Consider the following 15,388-nt stretch of genomic DNA (forward strand, 5'->3'; position numbering starts at 1 on the left):
CGGTGTCCGGCCCGTAATTTTTTTTGCCGCAGCCCACAAACGCAACCCCTGAGCCACTATAACTGCAGGTTTGCAGGGCAGATGCAGGTCGAAACCCTATCCTCCCGCCGTCGCGTTCCCCTCCAATTCCCCACCGCGCCGCTCGATTTCTCGCCGTCGGCGAGCCTTGGACCACCATGGCCGACTCGGGGGATGAGGCGGAGCTCCGCCGCCGTGCCAGATCTGACGCCGCGCGCAAGCGGTGGGCGCGTCGGTGTCTCAACCAGGGTGCCCGGCCGCCGCCGACATTCAACCGGCACGAGCTCGACAAGTTCGAGCTCGAGCGCGCCCGTCGCCGCCGCGCCTCCTCCGGCAACTGGTCCGCGGGGAGCTCATCCGGCCACGGGTCCACGGGGTGCTCATCCGCGGGCGCATCGAGCTCGCGGCTCGTTCCGGTGAAGAGGGGGCTCGAGGAGGCCGTGCCCGATGCGCCGCCGCGCCGAGGCGTCATCGGACCCGATGACTACCTCCCACCGGGGCAGGAGGAGCTCCTCGAGCGCGTCGTCATCGAGCGGTCGGCGAGGGATCAGGAGGAGATGGAAGAGCGCATCCGGAGCGAGCTCGAGTACGAGCAGCTCTTCCTTAAGACGGGCCTCACGGCATCGCAGGTGCACGCATCGAAGGAGGCCGACCTGCGCGTGATGAAGGAGGAGCAGGCGAAGCTCTTCGTCGACCTCGACTCCGACTCCTTCGACTCCGACTGATCGCCGCCGGTGGACAGCTACCGCAGGAGCTTCGATACGCTCAATTTTGTTGCTGTGGTGCGGTAGCGTAGGCCCTATCTAGCATATCTAACCTTTATGTATGTATGTGGCGTGTATGAACTTATTATGCGAAGAAGAACCATCTATGCGAGCGAGCTTCGGCGAGCTGTTGCTTAAATTTCTCGCGCGAAACAACTTTTTTTAAAATTTAGGGGTTTGTTTACGGTTTCTAGTCTGCCGCCGTAAATTTCGGCCTGTGTAACCGCCCCCGTTCGACCTACAAACACATTTTACAGGTCGGCAAAATGCGGGGTCTGCTAGAGTTGCTCTAAGCCGCCGCTAGGTCGTCCCCTTATATACACGGGTTGACGCCCTAGCGGGCTACAGAGTCCTAGCCGGCTTATACAACGTGTCCGGCTCGATGACCTTTCTTACATGTCTTACAATACAAGTTTACATACATGGCGGTTTATATCTATGGGTCTTAAGCCGTCTTCGGGTCTAGGCCCTCTACCAAGCCTATCTATGAACCGCCATATAATTTTGGGCTTCATTGTGATGAATCATCATAGGGATAACCCGGCCCCTCCTGGACGGGTCATACCTAATAGTTATATCCCCAACATTGTTTTTAGCCATCTCATTAAAATCTGATCCAACGGCCATAAAGATGGCGGACCCACGCATCATGTTCCGTCGGGTGATCCTAATCATTTCCCTTAATATAATATGTGTGGTTCGAAAAAAAAAACAATCCGGGGACCGTTATTTCGGTTGGGCACGTAGGATACGTGGCGAGCTAGCTCTTGCTAATCCCGGGACGGCTCTCCCTCTCCCTCCTGCCTCCCAGGTCAACAAACAAACCTGCCGCCTTACCCAAAATCCACGCGCGCGTATCCATCAGCCGCCGCCGAATCCTGTTCGCGTCAACTCCCCACGATTCATCGCTCCTCCGTCCGTTGCCCCGATCGGACGGAAGCCTCCTGCGGACCCGCTCCCGGCCGCCGCCGCCCCCGCAGTCCGGCAGGCCCCCTGCATGCGGCGAGCAGCAGAAGGCGTGATTCCGGGCAGCTCTGCTGCCCCGATCCCCTCCCCGTGGACGCCATCCCGTCTCCGCGCGCCCCAGAGTCTCACGTTAGGCCGGCCGGCCGGGATATCCGAGCGCCGGCCACATGCGCGCTGCTGCACGTACTGTGGTTCGCGCGCGACGTTTCATGGATCGTGTGGAGTTAGCTTGCACGGGTCGTGGTGGTCGTAATAAGTGCGCAGGCTGTTCAGTACTGTGATCAGGTCAAAAAACTAGGAGATTTATCCCGGTAACACGGAACGGCACCTAACGTGATGTTGTATCACCGGCTCTGCTTTGTATATCTCCCTCCTGGCGGCCCGTACACGGTTGTGTTTCCTTTCTTTTCATTCTTCTTTTTTTCCTTTTAGTTTTTTAGGGATATTTTTTATTCTTTTGAGGAATGATCGACTCTTTACTCATAGAGCTTCAGCTTATTAGGGTGTTTCGCTTAAACCTTTTTATTTTGATTTTGCCTGGGTTTTTCACTCTCTTGGATCTTTGGGTTTACCCGTTTGTTTTGTTTTGCCGATTTTTTCTGTTTTTTAAATGGTACGTGTTTCTAGCGTGCGTTGTAGCCCCGCGGTGAAGCATCATTGTGTTCTCATCACGAAGCACATATGCATTATGCAAGGACAACAAAGGCACTAAATGTTCTAAGTAGGGGAGAGCAGCTATGCTCTGCCATGAAGCACACAGGGCACTACATAGGGGAGTAAAAAGTACATTACATGTGGAATACAAATGCGCTAGATGTGGAAAGTACAACTACACTATCATTAGGGAGTGCATTTTATTATGGAGGAGAGCACACGTTTACTACAATGTAACACCCTAGGAAGGAGGAGAGGGAAAGGGGATCCAGATCGGGGGATGAGGGAGAGAGTGACTTGGAGAGGAAGGAGGATGGATTGCAGAGGAAGGATTTGGGTACAGAAATGTCTATGCACGCATACCCCTCACGGCCACAGGCGGCCACCCTTTTACGCACACACATGCAGCCACTTGGCTGGCCAGCTGGCTGGGCCCACCCGCCAGCTCTAGGACACACTAACCCGCTGGTTAGGTGTGACATTCCTCCCTCCTTAAGACGGTGCATCGCCCTCTTCGCCTTCAACGTCATCGCCAGTGTCTTCTTCCTCCCAGAGCTCCGCAGAAGGAAAGCGCTGACGAAGAACGTCGTAGTTCTCCCACGTCGTTGGTGCGGAGTCCCCAGCTCCCCATTGTACCTTGATCTGTACCACGGGCGCGTTCCCCAGCTTCATCATGCGCCGGTCCAGGACGCGTGTGGGAGAGAGACCGGTGGTGGAGAGGTCGGGCACCTTGGGCAGCTCACTGTACACCGGCGTGAAGTCCGGTGTGAATGGCTTCAACTGCGAGACGTGGAAGACGGGGTGGATCTGGCTCTCTGGTGGCAGGTCGAGCTTGTATGCGAGCGAGCCGATCTTCTCGATGATCTTGTAGGGCCCGAAGAACTTGAACGCGAGCTTGGCGCATGGGCGATTGACCACCGAGCGCTGCGCGTAGGGCTGGAGCTTGAGCAGCACTTGTTCCCCTACCTGGAAGTGGCGCTCGGTGCGATTGCGGTCCGCGTTCTTCTTGAATCGACGCTGCGCGTGCTCCAGCTGGGTGCGTATGTGCGCCGCCCAGTCCATCTCTTCGCCGGCGGCTGTCGACGCCTCCCAGGACGCCATTGCGCCTAGATTGGCTTCTTTGCCATAGAGGGCCTTGAAGGGCGTACCCTGAAGAGAAGTGTGGAATGTGGAGTTGTACCAAAACTCTGCCATGGGCAGCCAGCGGCGCCATTTGTGCGGCGAGTCGTGGACAGCGCAACGGAGATACATCTCCATGCACTGGTTTACGCGCTCACTCTGGCCGTCCGTCTGGGGGTGGTAGGCCGTCGAGTAGAGCAGTTTGGTATCGGCTCCGGCGAGGAGCTCGCGCCAGAGGTGACTGGTGAAGATCTTGTCGCGGTCGGAGATGATGGAGGAGGGGATGCCGTGCAGCTTCACCACATTGTCCCAGAACGCCCGCGCCACTTGCGTGGCGTTGAATGGGTGGCAGAGAGGGACGAAGTGCGCGAACTTGGTGAAGCGGTCGACGACCACCATGATCGTGTCGCAGCCCTCCGAGCGCGGCAGGCTCTCGACGAAGTCCATGGTCAGATCCTCCCAGGGCGCGGCCGGAATTGGCAGCAGGGCCAACAGCCCCGGCGACTTGACGTGCTCGTGCTTGGCCTGCTGGCACACCGCACACTGCTGCACGAACTCGTCGACGTCGCGCTTGAGGCCGCGCCAGTCGAAGTGTTTGCGCACGCGCTGGTAGGTGGCGGTGCTGCCAGAATGGCCTCCCACGGCGCTGCAGTGCAGCACGATGATGAGCTTGGTGCGCAGAGCAGCATTGGCACCGATCCAGAGGCGCCCTTGGCGTCGGATAGTGCCACGGTAGAGCTCGTAGCCGTGCTCGTCGGGGCTGTGCAGGGGGAGCTGCTGCAGCCGCTCTTGTGCGTCCGCATCGGTGGCGTAGGAGTTGATCACCTCCTGCATCCACGCTGGCTGGCACGCCGAGAGCGCGGCCACCTCGAATTGCTTGCCCACGCGGGAGAGCGCGTCTGCGGCGCCATTGTCCAGCCCGCGTCTGTACTGGAAGCGAAACTGGAGTCCCACAAGCTTCGCCATGGCCTTGCGCTGAAGCTCTGTTTCCAGGTGCTGTTCCGTAAGGTTGCAGAGGGATTTGTGGTCCGTGATAATGTCGAAGGGGCCGCGCTGCAAGTACTGGCGCCACTTGTCGACGGCCATCATCACGGCGAGGAACTCTTTCTCGTAGGTGGAGAGCTTCTGGTTGCGCACGCCCAGCGCCTTGCTGAAGTAGGCCACCGGGTGGCCATCTTGCGCCAGCACTGCGCCAACGCCCGTGTCGCAGGCGTCCGTCTCGATCGTGAACGGGCGCTCGAAGTTGGGCAGCGCCAGGACCGGCGTGGTGACCATGGCGCTCTTGAGCATGTCGAATGCAGTTTGCGCCTGCTCGGTCCAGGAAAAGCCCTTCTTGGTGAGCAGCTGCGTGAGCGGCTTGGCGATGATGCCGTAGTGCGGCACGAATTTTCTGTAATAGCCGGTGAGGCCCAGAAACCCGCGCAGCTCCGTGGCGTTCATTGGTGTTGGCCACTGCTCCATGGCCTGCGTCTTCTCCTTGTCCGTGGCCACGCCCTCTTTGGAGATCACATGGCCGAGGTAGTCGATGTGGTTGCAGGCGAACGTGCACTTGGATTCTTTGACGTACAGCTGGTGCGCTCGGAGCAGCTCGAAGACGATGCGCAGGTGCTCCAAGTGTTCCTCCATCGTCTCGCTGAAGACCAAGATGTCATCCAAGAATATGATGACGAACTTGCGGACATACTTACCGAAGATGGCGTTCATCAGACACTGAAAAGTGGCAGGTGCGTTCGTGAGGCCGAACGGCATGACCCTGAACTGGAAATGCCCATGATGTGTCTTGAACGCTGTCTTGGACTCGTCTTCCTCCCGCATCCGGATCTGATGGTAGCCCGCCCGCAAGTCCAGTTTGGAAAACACCGCTGCACCGGCCAGCTCGTCCAGTAGCTCGTCGATGATGGGGAGGGGAAATTTGTTCTTGACCGTGGCATCATTGAGGCGACGGTAGTCGATGCAGAATCGCCAGGTGCCGTCCTTCTTCTTCACGAGAAACACTGGCGCGGCGTAGGGACTGACGCTGTGCGTGATCACGCCGGAATCCAGCATCTCCTTGACTTGCCGCTTGATCTCGTCCTTCTGGAGCGGCGAGTAGCGGTACGGGCGCGTGTTCGCGGGGACCGCGCCCTCCACCAGTGTGACGGCGTGTTCGTACTGGCGATGGGGAGGGAGCCCTTGTGGTGCCGCAAACACGTCGGCGAATTCCTCGAGCAGGTCTGCCAGTGGTGTTTGACTTGGGCCTTTGCGAACCTGGCGCGCTGGAGGGCCACAGGTGTCCACCATGGCCATGGCCCAGACATCGTTGCCGGCGATCATCTTGCGCAGCTCCTCAGGACTGACTGCCTTGAGCGTCGTAGTCGGTTTGGTTGGGACACCGCGGAGCGTGACCTCTTCGCCGTCGTGCAGAAACTTCACCCACTTGTCTTGCCAGTGACATGTCATGGGGATGTGCTGGGCGAGCCAGTCCATGCCCAGAATGCCGTCGTACGCGCCGATCTCCAGCTCGCGCATGGGTGTCTCGAAGGTGTGGCCCTGCATCCACCATTTGAGGCTAGGCACGATGCGGTTGCAGGTGAGTTTGTCACCGTTGGCCACGCGCACCTCGGTCGGCGGCAATTCCTCCGTGGCGAGACCGAGGCCATCCACGAATGCCTTGTTGACGAAACTGTGGGTGCTGCCCGAGTCAAGCAGCAGGAGCATGACCTGGTTCCCCACCAGTGCGTGCAACCTGATCGTCGTCGCCGAATCCGTGCCGTCGAGCGCCTGCGACGAGAGCAGACAACACTCTGGTGCGTCCGCGGCCAAGGCAGGGGGTTGCGCCATCGGGCCCGGTTCGTCGAGCAGTTGCAGGGCATGGATGGTGTCGTCCGAGAGCACCTCCCCGTGGTCTCCCAGTTGATCGTGAGCAGTTGCGGGGGCTGGGCGCAACAATGCTCTCTGGAGTAGCGGTCGCCGCACTTGAAACAGAGGTTGTTCGCGCGACGAAAATCGCGTAGTTGCCTCTCCCGCACGTACTCGTCTCCTTGGGCGCGAACGGGAGCGGCCGCGGTGCGCTGTGCCGGTGCCGCTGCGGTTGTTGTTGGTGGTGGTCGGCCCACGGGTGTGATGCGGGGTCGCGCGCGGGTCATGCCCAGCTCTTCCTCTTGGATGCGCGCGAGCACCGAGGCGCGCGTGATGCTTGAGGGTGCCTGGAGGCGCACCGGGGCACGCAGCTCGTCCTTCAAGCCAAGGAGGAACCGCGTCACGAAGAATTTGGTGTTGATCGACGGATCGAGCGCGAGCAAGTGGTACATCTGCTCGTCGAACGCGGCGCGATACTCGGCGACTGTGCCTGTTTGGCGGAGCTGGAGCAGCTTGTGCATCACCACCTCAAATTCGTCGGCGCCGAACTCCTCCAGAATCGCCGACGTGAAGACGTCCCATGTGATGTTGTGATGCGTCTAGCGGAACGCTTGAAGCCAGTGCGCCGCCTGGCCGTCGATGTAGAGCGCCGCGGTGGCGACCCACTGGTGGGCAGCCACTTTGTAGAGCTCGAAGTAGGCGAGGCAGCGATCCAGCCACAAGTATGGCGCCGTGCCGTCGAACTTGGGAAAATCGTGCTTCGGGGGCTTGTGGTAGTCGTTGTTGTTGTAGCCCGTTGGAGACGCGGTCGGCGCGGCGACAAATCCGCCCTGTGGTGGCACGGGAAGGAGAGGTGGGCGGTGGTCGCCCAGGCGCGCGTGCGAAGACGACGGGCGTGCCAGATCTGGGACGGGGCGCGGCGACGGGGGTGGAGGAGGAGGGGGCGGTGGAGGTTGCTGTTGTTGTTGCGCGTGCTAGTGAGGATGCGTGGTGACCGAGCCTGACGGAGAAGCCGATCCCTCCACCGTCTTGCCCGTGAGGTCGAGGTCCGCCTGGGTCAGATCAAGCTGCCGCGAGAGGCCGCGCATCTCCTGCGAGATCTGCGCGTTGAAGGCGGCCTGGAGCTCGGTCTGTTTCTCGTGCGCTAACTTCTGGTCGTCGATTTTGGCGAGCAGCGTCTCCAGCATCTTGGTGATGTTGGTGTTCCCCTCGTCCATGGCGGCGAGAACTTGCCGCGTCGCCGCCGAGGCCTTGGAAGGAGCCGTTGTCCTGCTCGGAACGGTTGTCGAACCCCGCGACGGATTTCGTGCGGCTCGCCGAAGCAAACCACACCGGCGTGGTGGATGTTACCAACTCCCGATCAAGCAAGGAAGAAATTTTTTGGCGGAGGATGGCTCTGATTACCAGTTGTAACACCCCAGGAAGGAGGAGAGGGAAAGGGGATCCAGATCGGGGGATGAGGGAGAGAGTGACTTGGAGAGGAAGAAGGAGGATGGATTGCAGAGGAAGGATTTGGGTACAGAAATGTCTACGCACGCATACCCCTCACAGCCACAGGCGGCTACCCTTTTACGCACACACATGCGGCCACTTGGCTGGCCAGCTGGCTGGGCCCACCCGCCAGCTCTAGGACACACTAACCCGCTGGTTAGGTGTGACATATAAGGAACACAAGTTTCATCTGCAAAAGCATAAAGTTTCATCTACAAAAGCATAAAGTTCATCAAAATCTATCAACACCATGTTCATAAGTTTTGACAAACTTGTTGTCGTGAGTGGAGTTTGAGAGTAATTTTTGAAAGGGATACCTCTTAACTAGTGTTTTTCTCATGATGTGGAGTTAGATGGGATGGTCAACTCGGAACAGGCCAATGGGCCTTTTATTCCTAGGCCGGTAGGCCCAACGGTTACTCAACCAGCCAGATATGAGAATACTGCTAGATGCTATTCTAGACAACGCATAAAATAAAACTTTTTTTGGGGGGGGGGGGGGGGGGGGGTTGTCCGGAGAAACTAGGGCGATGGTTAAGGAAATCCTAAAGGTCACAAATAATTGTTGTCAGAGAAATATCTTGGGTTGCCCATAGAGGTGGGTAGATCAACTAATGGTGACTTCAAATATACTCCAACTTTTTTGGAGTATAAAAGATCTCATTTGGGGGAAGTTGGAAGGGTGGATAGACAAATGTTTAGTAGCTGTCCGGACGGAGGTATTGATCAAATCAATAGCTCAGGCGATTCCAACTTTTTTATGTCTTGTTTCCTACTCCCTAGAGGACTTTGTTACAGTACCAAAACTATGCTTAGAAAGTTCTTGTGGGGTAGCAAAAGTGGTGAGAACAAATTAGCTTGGGTATCATGGGATGTTTTGATGATGCCAAAATATATGGGGGTCAAGGTTTATGAGACACGCAATTTTTCAACTTGGCAATGCTCGCAAAACAAGCATGGGGATTGGTGCAGGACATTGAGTCGCTAAGTGCTCGGTTATTAAAAGTTGTGTACTATCCCGCTTGTGATTTTCTGGATTCGGAGTTAAGCGCCCACCCGTCTCAGATTTGGCATGCGATTTCAGAAGGTAGAGCGGTCCTCAAACAAGGCCTTGTTAGAAGAATTGGGAACAGAAACACCACAAGTATTTGAAACCACAATTGGATTCCGAAAGATTTCATTCTATGTGTTGTTCATCCTCGATATACAAAGCCGCCTAAGATGGTGGCGGACCTTATTAAAGGGGTAGAGAGAAGACGGAACAGGGAGTTTGTTTCCAGCACCTTGAGCATATTGACGTGCGTGCAATTATGAATATCCCATCGGCGCCAATCTCCTTGGAGGATTGCTAGGCTTGGCAGTATGAAAGGTTTGGATCTTTCACGGTTCAGTCGGCCTATTGGATGTTAGTCGAGACAAAACAAAGAAGAGAGGACTGGCTAGAAGGGAGAGGTTGTTGTTTTGATCGGAAGGCGAACACAAATAAATGATGTGGACTATGGGGTGCAAGGATACCTGCTGGACTTAATTTTTTTTTGCATGGAGACTAGCGCAGAACTCAATTCCTGCAGAAGAGGTCCGTTTCAGCGGTATATCATGGTCTCAAATATTTCAATATTTGCACGACCTGTAACCGGGCCGAGGACAACTAAAATCATGCTCTTATAAATTGTCGGATGGCAAAGTACGTGTGGGCTCTGCTTGACGAGGAACTTGTTGAACATATGATAGCTATCAATGTTGATGATGAACGCTTATGGCTGGCGAAGCTACAAACTACGACGAAGAAAGAAGATCATGTGAAAGCTCTTGTTGCATTATGGGCCGTCTGGTGGGTGAGAAAGAGAGCTATACATGAGCATGAGTTCCAATCTCCACTATCTACGTTGTGTTTCATCAACATTTACCTTGCAGAATTGGCTCTAATTCCCAAGAAGAGGGAGAAAGTTCATCATGGAGCTCGTAGTGCACATTGACACAAATGGGATCCATCACAGCAAAATGGGTCAAGTTCAATGTAGATGCGGCTCTAGCCAGGAGTGGTGAGAGAAGATCACTCGTTGCGATTTGCCTTACGACACGCACAAATATTTGGGAGCTTTGGCTATCATGGTGGACGATTTAAATGAACCAGAGACGCTTGAAGCGGTGGCATGCAATGAAGCATGGTCTCTAGCACTCAACCTTAACGTTCAACACATATAAGTGTCTACGGATTGTCCAACGACCACTGTGAAGCACATCAGAGAGACTTATTTAGGTATGAGAAAATTCATCATTGACGAGATCATGACGAAGTTGACTATGTTCTCCTCTTTAGAAGTGATCCATGAGAAGCGTGATTGTAACAAAGAAGCACACATGCTTGCAAAGTGGTGCAGAAGGCTCGGGTCGTCAGGTTGAAGCGGGAGCAGGACAGGGCGGCCCGTCGAATGAAGGGGCTCATCATCCTCTTCGACTCCGACTCCGACGACGGCGAAAGCTGGACCTCCTCGTCGCACGACCAAGACCCTCCATTAGCCGCGGACGCCTACAACTGCGCCGGCGACTGGAAGGGCAAAGGCCCGGCGAGGAAGTGGTGATTCCGCCCCCTCCCCTTCCTCAATGTTTATATCGTTTCTAGTTGTAGAAGTTTAAGAACTTGTCTGGTGAAAAATTATGATCTTTTGGATGTGGCGAAGTTTGTTAATGTCCATTTGCAGCCAATCTCGTGTTCCTTTGCAGCCGATTTTAGTTGTCCGTCGTTTGATCACATAGAGTAGATCAACGTTGCATGTGTAGTATAGATAAAAGGTGTCGGATATAAGATACGCGGACACAGAGTGGCAAATATAAGACGTACCCAGTCAATGCCAGTGGCCTGGCGCGTCCATGGGCACTTGAGGGGTCAGATTTGACCATCACAACTGTAGATGCTCTTAGCAGTTGATCGTCGGACCAAATCCCTCTTGCTGCATTTTTTCCATTTTATTTGAGGAATTCTGTACGTAGACAAATAAAAGGTCTTGGAGTTATTTGAAAGAAAATAAATTGCTTGCAGCCACTCATAGGTGGGCCTATGCCACGCTGACACCCACGTGAGCAGGCCATACGCAAGATACGTATAAAGCACCGTATTTACACGCTGAGATGATTATAATTTCGTATTTTGCAAATTTTAGAATCAAAGCAAATATCGAGCACAAGTTCTGTGACTCTTAGTGGTAATATCACCGGGAGCCATATAACTTGCACATGTTTAGTTTGGTGACGGAACTTTAAAAATACGATTTTGTTGTCATCTAACTTGCTCAAGCGTGCAGATATGATCACAATACACATATGCGGGTGTATCTATGTGTATGGCCCCACTTATCAATGAGTGAAGGCATTGGTGTGATGTATTTTTACACAAAACACCCTCATAAATTTTTTATTTGCAGAAACAGTCAACCACTGCTATGAATTTTTGCACAAAGCTACCTCGCATTTTTATTTACAAAAAAACCAGACAACATGGCCCCATTTATCAGTGAGTGAAGGCACTGGGGTCATGTATTTTTTACATAAAACACCCTCATAAAATTTTTATTTGCGGAAATAGACAACCACCGCTATGAATTTTTTGCACAAAGCTACCTCGCATTTATATTTACAGAAAAAACCACACAGCAGTACTGAATATATATGCAAAAAATCCTCAAACCCAATACCACCCACTTTAACATGAGACGCTCCAGCCACCTCAACCATTCAGGGTAGGATGCTTAATATGAACAACTTACCTATACGTATTAAACGAGGACCCATGTGGAACTTAAATGGCTGCGGATACTGCGGCTCATTTGGCAGGCGCTATTTGTTTTTAAGATCTTTGTAAAACATAAGTAGACTAAAAGAAATGTAAAACATAAGTAAAAAAGTTATGTCCATATATTTGTGTGTGAAAAAATTATGCATACTCTCTCAGAACATATATTATACATACATATGATGATTAGTAACAAAAAATATTTCAATATAAACCTGTGTATTATATACTCCCTCCGTCCCGAAATAAGTGTGTCAACTTTGTACTAACTTTAGTACAAAATTATACTAAGGTTAACATACTTATTTTGAGACCGAGGGAGTATATAATATTATGGTCAAATATTTGTGTGTTAAAATATTATGCATGCAGACGACGGTTAGTAAATAATTTTTTTTAATTATAAACATGTGTATTATATAAAAAGTATTTGGTAAGATATTTTATAAACCTGAGTATTATATAAATATATGTGTTTTATAAATGTTTCAATAATTGATGTGTTTTATAAATATATTATATAACTATTATTTTTATTAAAGTATTATATAAATATATGTGGTTTATAAATATATTATATAACTATTATTTTAATTATACAAACGTTTCAATAATTGTACACACATTTGTAGTACAATGTTTGTATAATTTTAAATTTAAACACTTAATGTGAATAAATCATTGTTAATATTTATATTATATAATTATTTTGAATATAAGTGATGAGTTATACACAACTGAATATTCATATATATATTTAGTACATGTTTGTATTCATCATCCTATATAATTTAATATAAACCGCAAGTGTTTCTTTATTCAATAAATATATTTATCTAATAAACAGTTTCAGTGTCTGTATTCACAAAATATTTTTTATATAATACACTGGTTTATATTTAAATGTTTTTGTTTACTAATCATCGTTTGTATGTATAGTATTTTTCATGCTCAAATATTCATACATAATTTTATTACTTATCTTTTACTATTTTTTTTATATACAAGACACATGTTTATATACTTACGTTGTACTAAATATTTTATATATAATACACATGTTTATATTTAATTTTATTATTTACTAATCATTGTCTGTATATATAATATATTAATATTTGAGCATTACTATATTACTTACATTTTACATATATCTTTAAAAAATAGCACGCACAAAATGAGCCTTCAGTACACATACGTTCGTTATCAATATTTGTCATCTGGAGAAATACTATTGGCGCCTTAAAACAATCCATCCCCGTTCAAATCCTAGCGCACCTTTCTGGTGTTTACTTTTGCTTATATGTGTGCACGACTGTGGACAGGTTTTTCTTGTAAAAAAAACTGTTAGGGTGTTCCATGCAAAACATTCATCGTTGTGCTTGACTTTTTCCGCAAATAAAAAAATAAGGGTGTTCTATGTAAAAATATGACGCACCCGACGCCATCACTCACTGACAAATGGGGCCTACGCATGGATACGCATGCATACGTGTATTGTGACCGTACCTGCACGCTTGAGACAAGTTAGATGACCATAAAACCATATTTTCAAAGTTCTAGCACCAAACTGAAAATGCGACGCAAGCTCTTTAACTCCCGGTGATATTACCTCTTTTTTTAGACAAATCTGCACACACTACTTTGACTTCTATATGGGACGATCAGGCATCAGCCCATTAGAGGCCCATTAAAGGCTCAGTTAGTATTTTTTTTTTTAAAAAGGGGCTCAGTTAGTCTGATCTAACCAACTTCCAACGTTCTGATCTCCTAGCTCTGTACGGCATTCGCTAGCCACCGGATCAACCGAAGACGGTCTGCCCAGATCCACATAATCAAGGCGCCGGCGAAGGTTGTCTGGACTCCGGGAAGCTAGCCTCCAGAATCAATCACCGGATCAACGTACCGACCGAAGATGGTGTGGGCATAAATAACCAGGGGAAGGACTCTAGTCTATTCTAGTTAGGAAAACCATATTCCTACGTCCAACGACCCCTCTGTTTATGCAACTCGTGGCCACGCCATTGCGTCTCCACCCCCTTCAACCACGGCAGGAAATCAAAGTGAAGGTGACACGCATTCAACCACTGCACAATGGAGCAGGGCGAGGCAGGCAACCATGGCAACGACCAAGGAAGCAGCGGGGCAGCCCTCCACGCCGGCGGCGACGAAGACGGCGCCCGTGCGTTCATCGCCCAAGTAAGATCCTGTGCTTAGTTTCCATGGCGCCGCTGTCCGGCGCGCGATCAAACAACGGGGATGTAGATAGAAGGTAGAAGTAGAACTAGGTGAAAGAAACTAATCTGTAATATTTCTGGGCGGTGAAGGTTAAGGAGGAGGTGGAGAGATGCCTGGCGGCAGGCATGAGCAAGGAGCAGATGTTCCACGAGCTTCGCGAGAAGGGATTTCACCCGGCGGCCGCGTTTGCTGGTAAGCTGTACGTTTCCACCTCGTGTGTTATTGGATTTATTACATCTATATATCTATCTGCCAATCATGTCAAGAAACTACTAGGTTACCGAATAGATTAACACCACGTATTAATATTCTCTCTGATCAATCTGATTGGTGTACGTCCAGTTTACAAGGAGCTTCGTGACCAGAACAATAGTTGGTTCAAAGACTACTACGTCAAGATGGATTTGAGGAAGCAGGCCGAGCGACTCGAATTTCTGCTGCACCAGTATCGAACGGTTCGCGACGCCGATGCCGCCGCCAGAGCACAAGGAACAGCGGCGCAGCAAACCGCCATGGACATCCCGAACGACGTGGGGTTTCTGGGGCACCGGACGGTACCGGCTGGGTTGGACGGCACACGTCTGGTTTGTAGTTCAAGCTGCAGCGATCGTCGGCTTGCTTCCGCCTCTCTGCAGCTACCATTGTCGTCGACGACGATGTATGTCCCGACTGGACAACTGCTTCACCAGATAGAGCAGCGGGTTCCCAACGGCGGGGTCCAAGGGGTACTGGAGCCATCCGCAGCTTGTACTACTTCCAATGCTGCCATGGCTGTCACCTATCCTTGGTCGTGCACCGACAATGTTCAGACCGATGATGTTGGGACGATGCTGTTGCATGGAGAGCAAGGTCGACCTCTGCAGCAATGGTATCCGGGTGCAAGTGCAGGCGTCGTTCCGCCATGGGACTCCAATTGGCCAACGCCATCGTCTGTCCAGATGCCACCTGAAAACCGTGAGCACCACCACCGTCCAGCTCCATGTCACGGAGAGCAAGCTGAACAGCGGTTGCTAATTGACAGCCTACGACTAGGAGAGGACAGGAATCCTCAAGTTCATGTGGCCTCCCGACATGGCGAGCAAGCTCATGAACCGTTGCATCAATGGCAGACTGGTAGCCAACCAGAGGCACCTTCTAAACATCTACCGGAGTACCAGAATCGCCACGATCTTGCTGCTTCGGAATAACGTCTTCGTCGGCGTACAACCTTCTGGCAGATTTATACAGTAGAATTGCTCGTGATAGAGATAGATAACGTTACTTGAAATTGCATCTATATATGTATTGCATCTATGTGTATCTACGCTAAGTAATCCATTAGATAAAAAGACAGTGTTCAAGATGACCGAAGCCGGCGGGCAAGGTGCCCTCAAGCTCCTGCTCGGAAGAGCTCTGCCTCGAGGGAGGTCGTGGGATTGGGATTGAGTGTGGGGGGGGGGGGGGGGGGGGGGGGGGGGGGGGGATTCAACAGGTGGGCCTGGCCCAAATTAACAGTCAACAGTGTTTAAGA

At 51.4% G+C, this 15,388-nt stretch overlaps 1 protein-coding gene across 1 annotated transcript; it reads left to right on the forward strand.

Moving 5' to 3' along the window:
• Nucleotides 1-13,734: 13,734 nt before the first annotated feature.
• Nucleotides 13,735-15,065, forward strand: LOC147986405 (uncharacterized). The gene is made up of 3 exons (XM_087540041.1): nt 13,735-13,839; nt 13,968-14,070; nt 14,221-15,065. The coding sequence occupies exons 1-3, from the start codon at nt 13,735-13,737 to the stop codon at nt 15,063-15,065; spliced, it is 1,053 nt and encodes a 350-aa protein (XP_087396167.1).
• Nucleotides 15,066-15,388: the final 323 nt, after the last annotated feature.

This window comes from Triticum urartu, chromosome 2A, assembly GCF_056163025.1.
Source record: "Triticum urartu cultivar PI428250 chromosome 2A, HENAU_Tu73, whole genome shotgun sequence".
Lineage (NCBI taxonomy): Eukaryota > Viridiplantae > Streptophyta > Magnoliopsida > Poales > Poaceae > Triticum > Triticum urartu.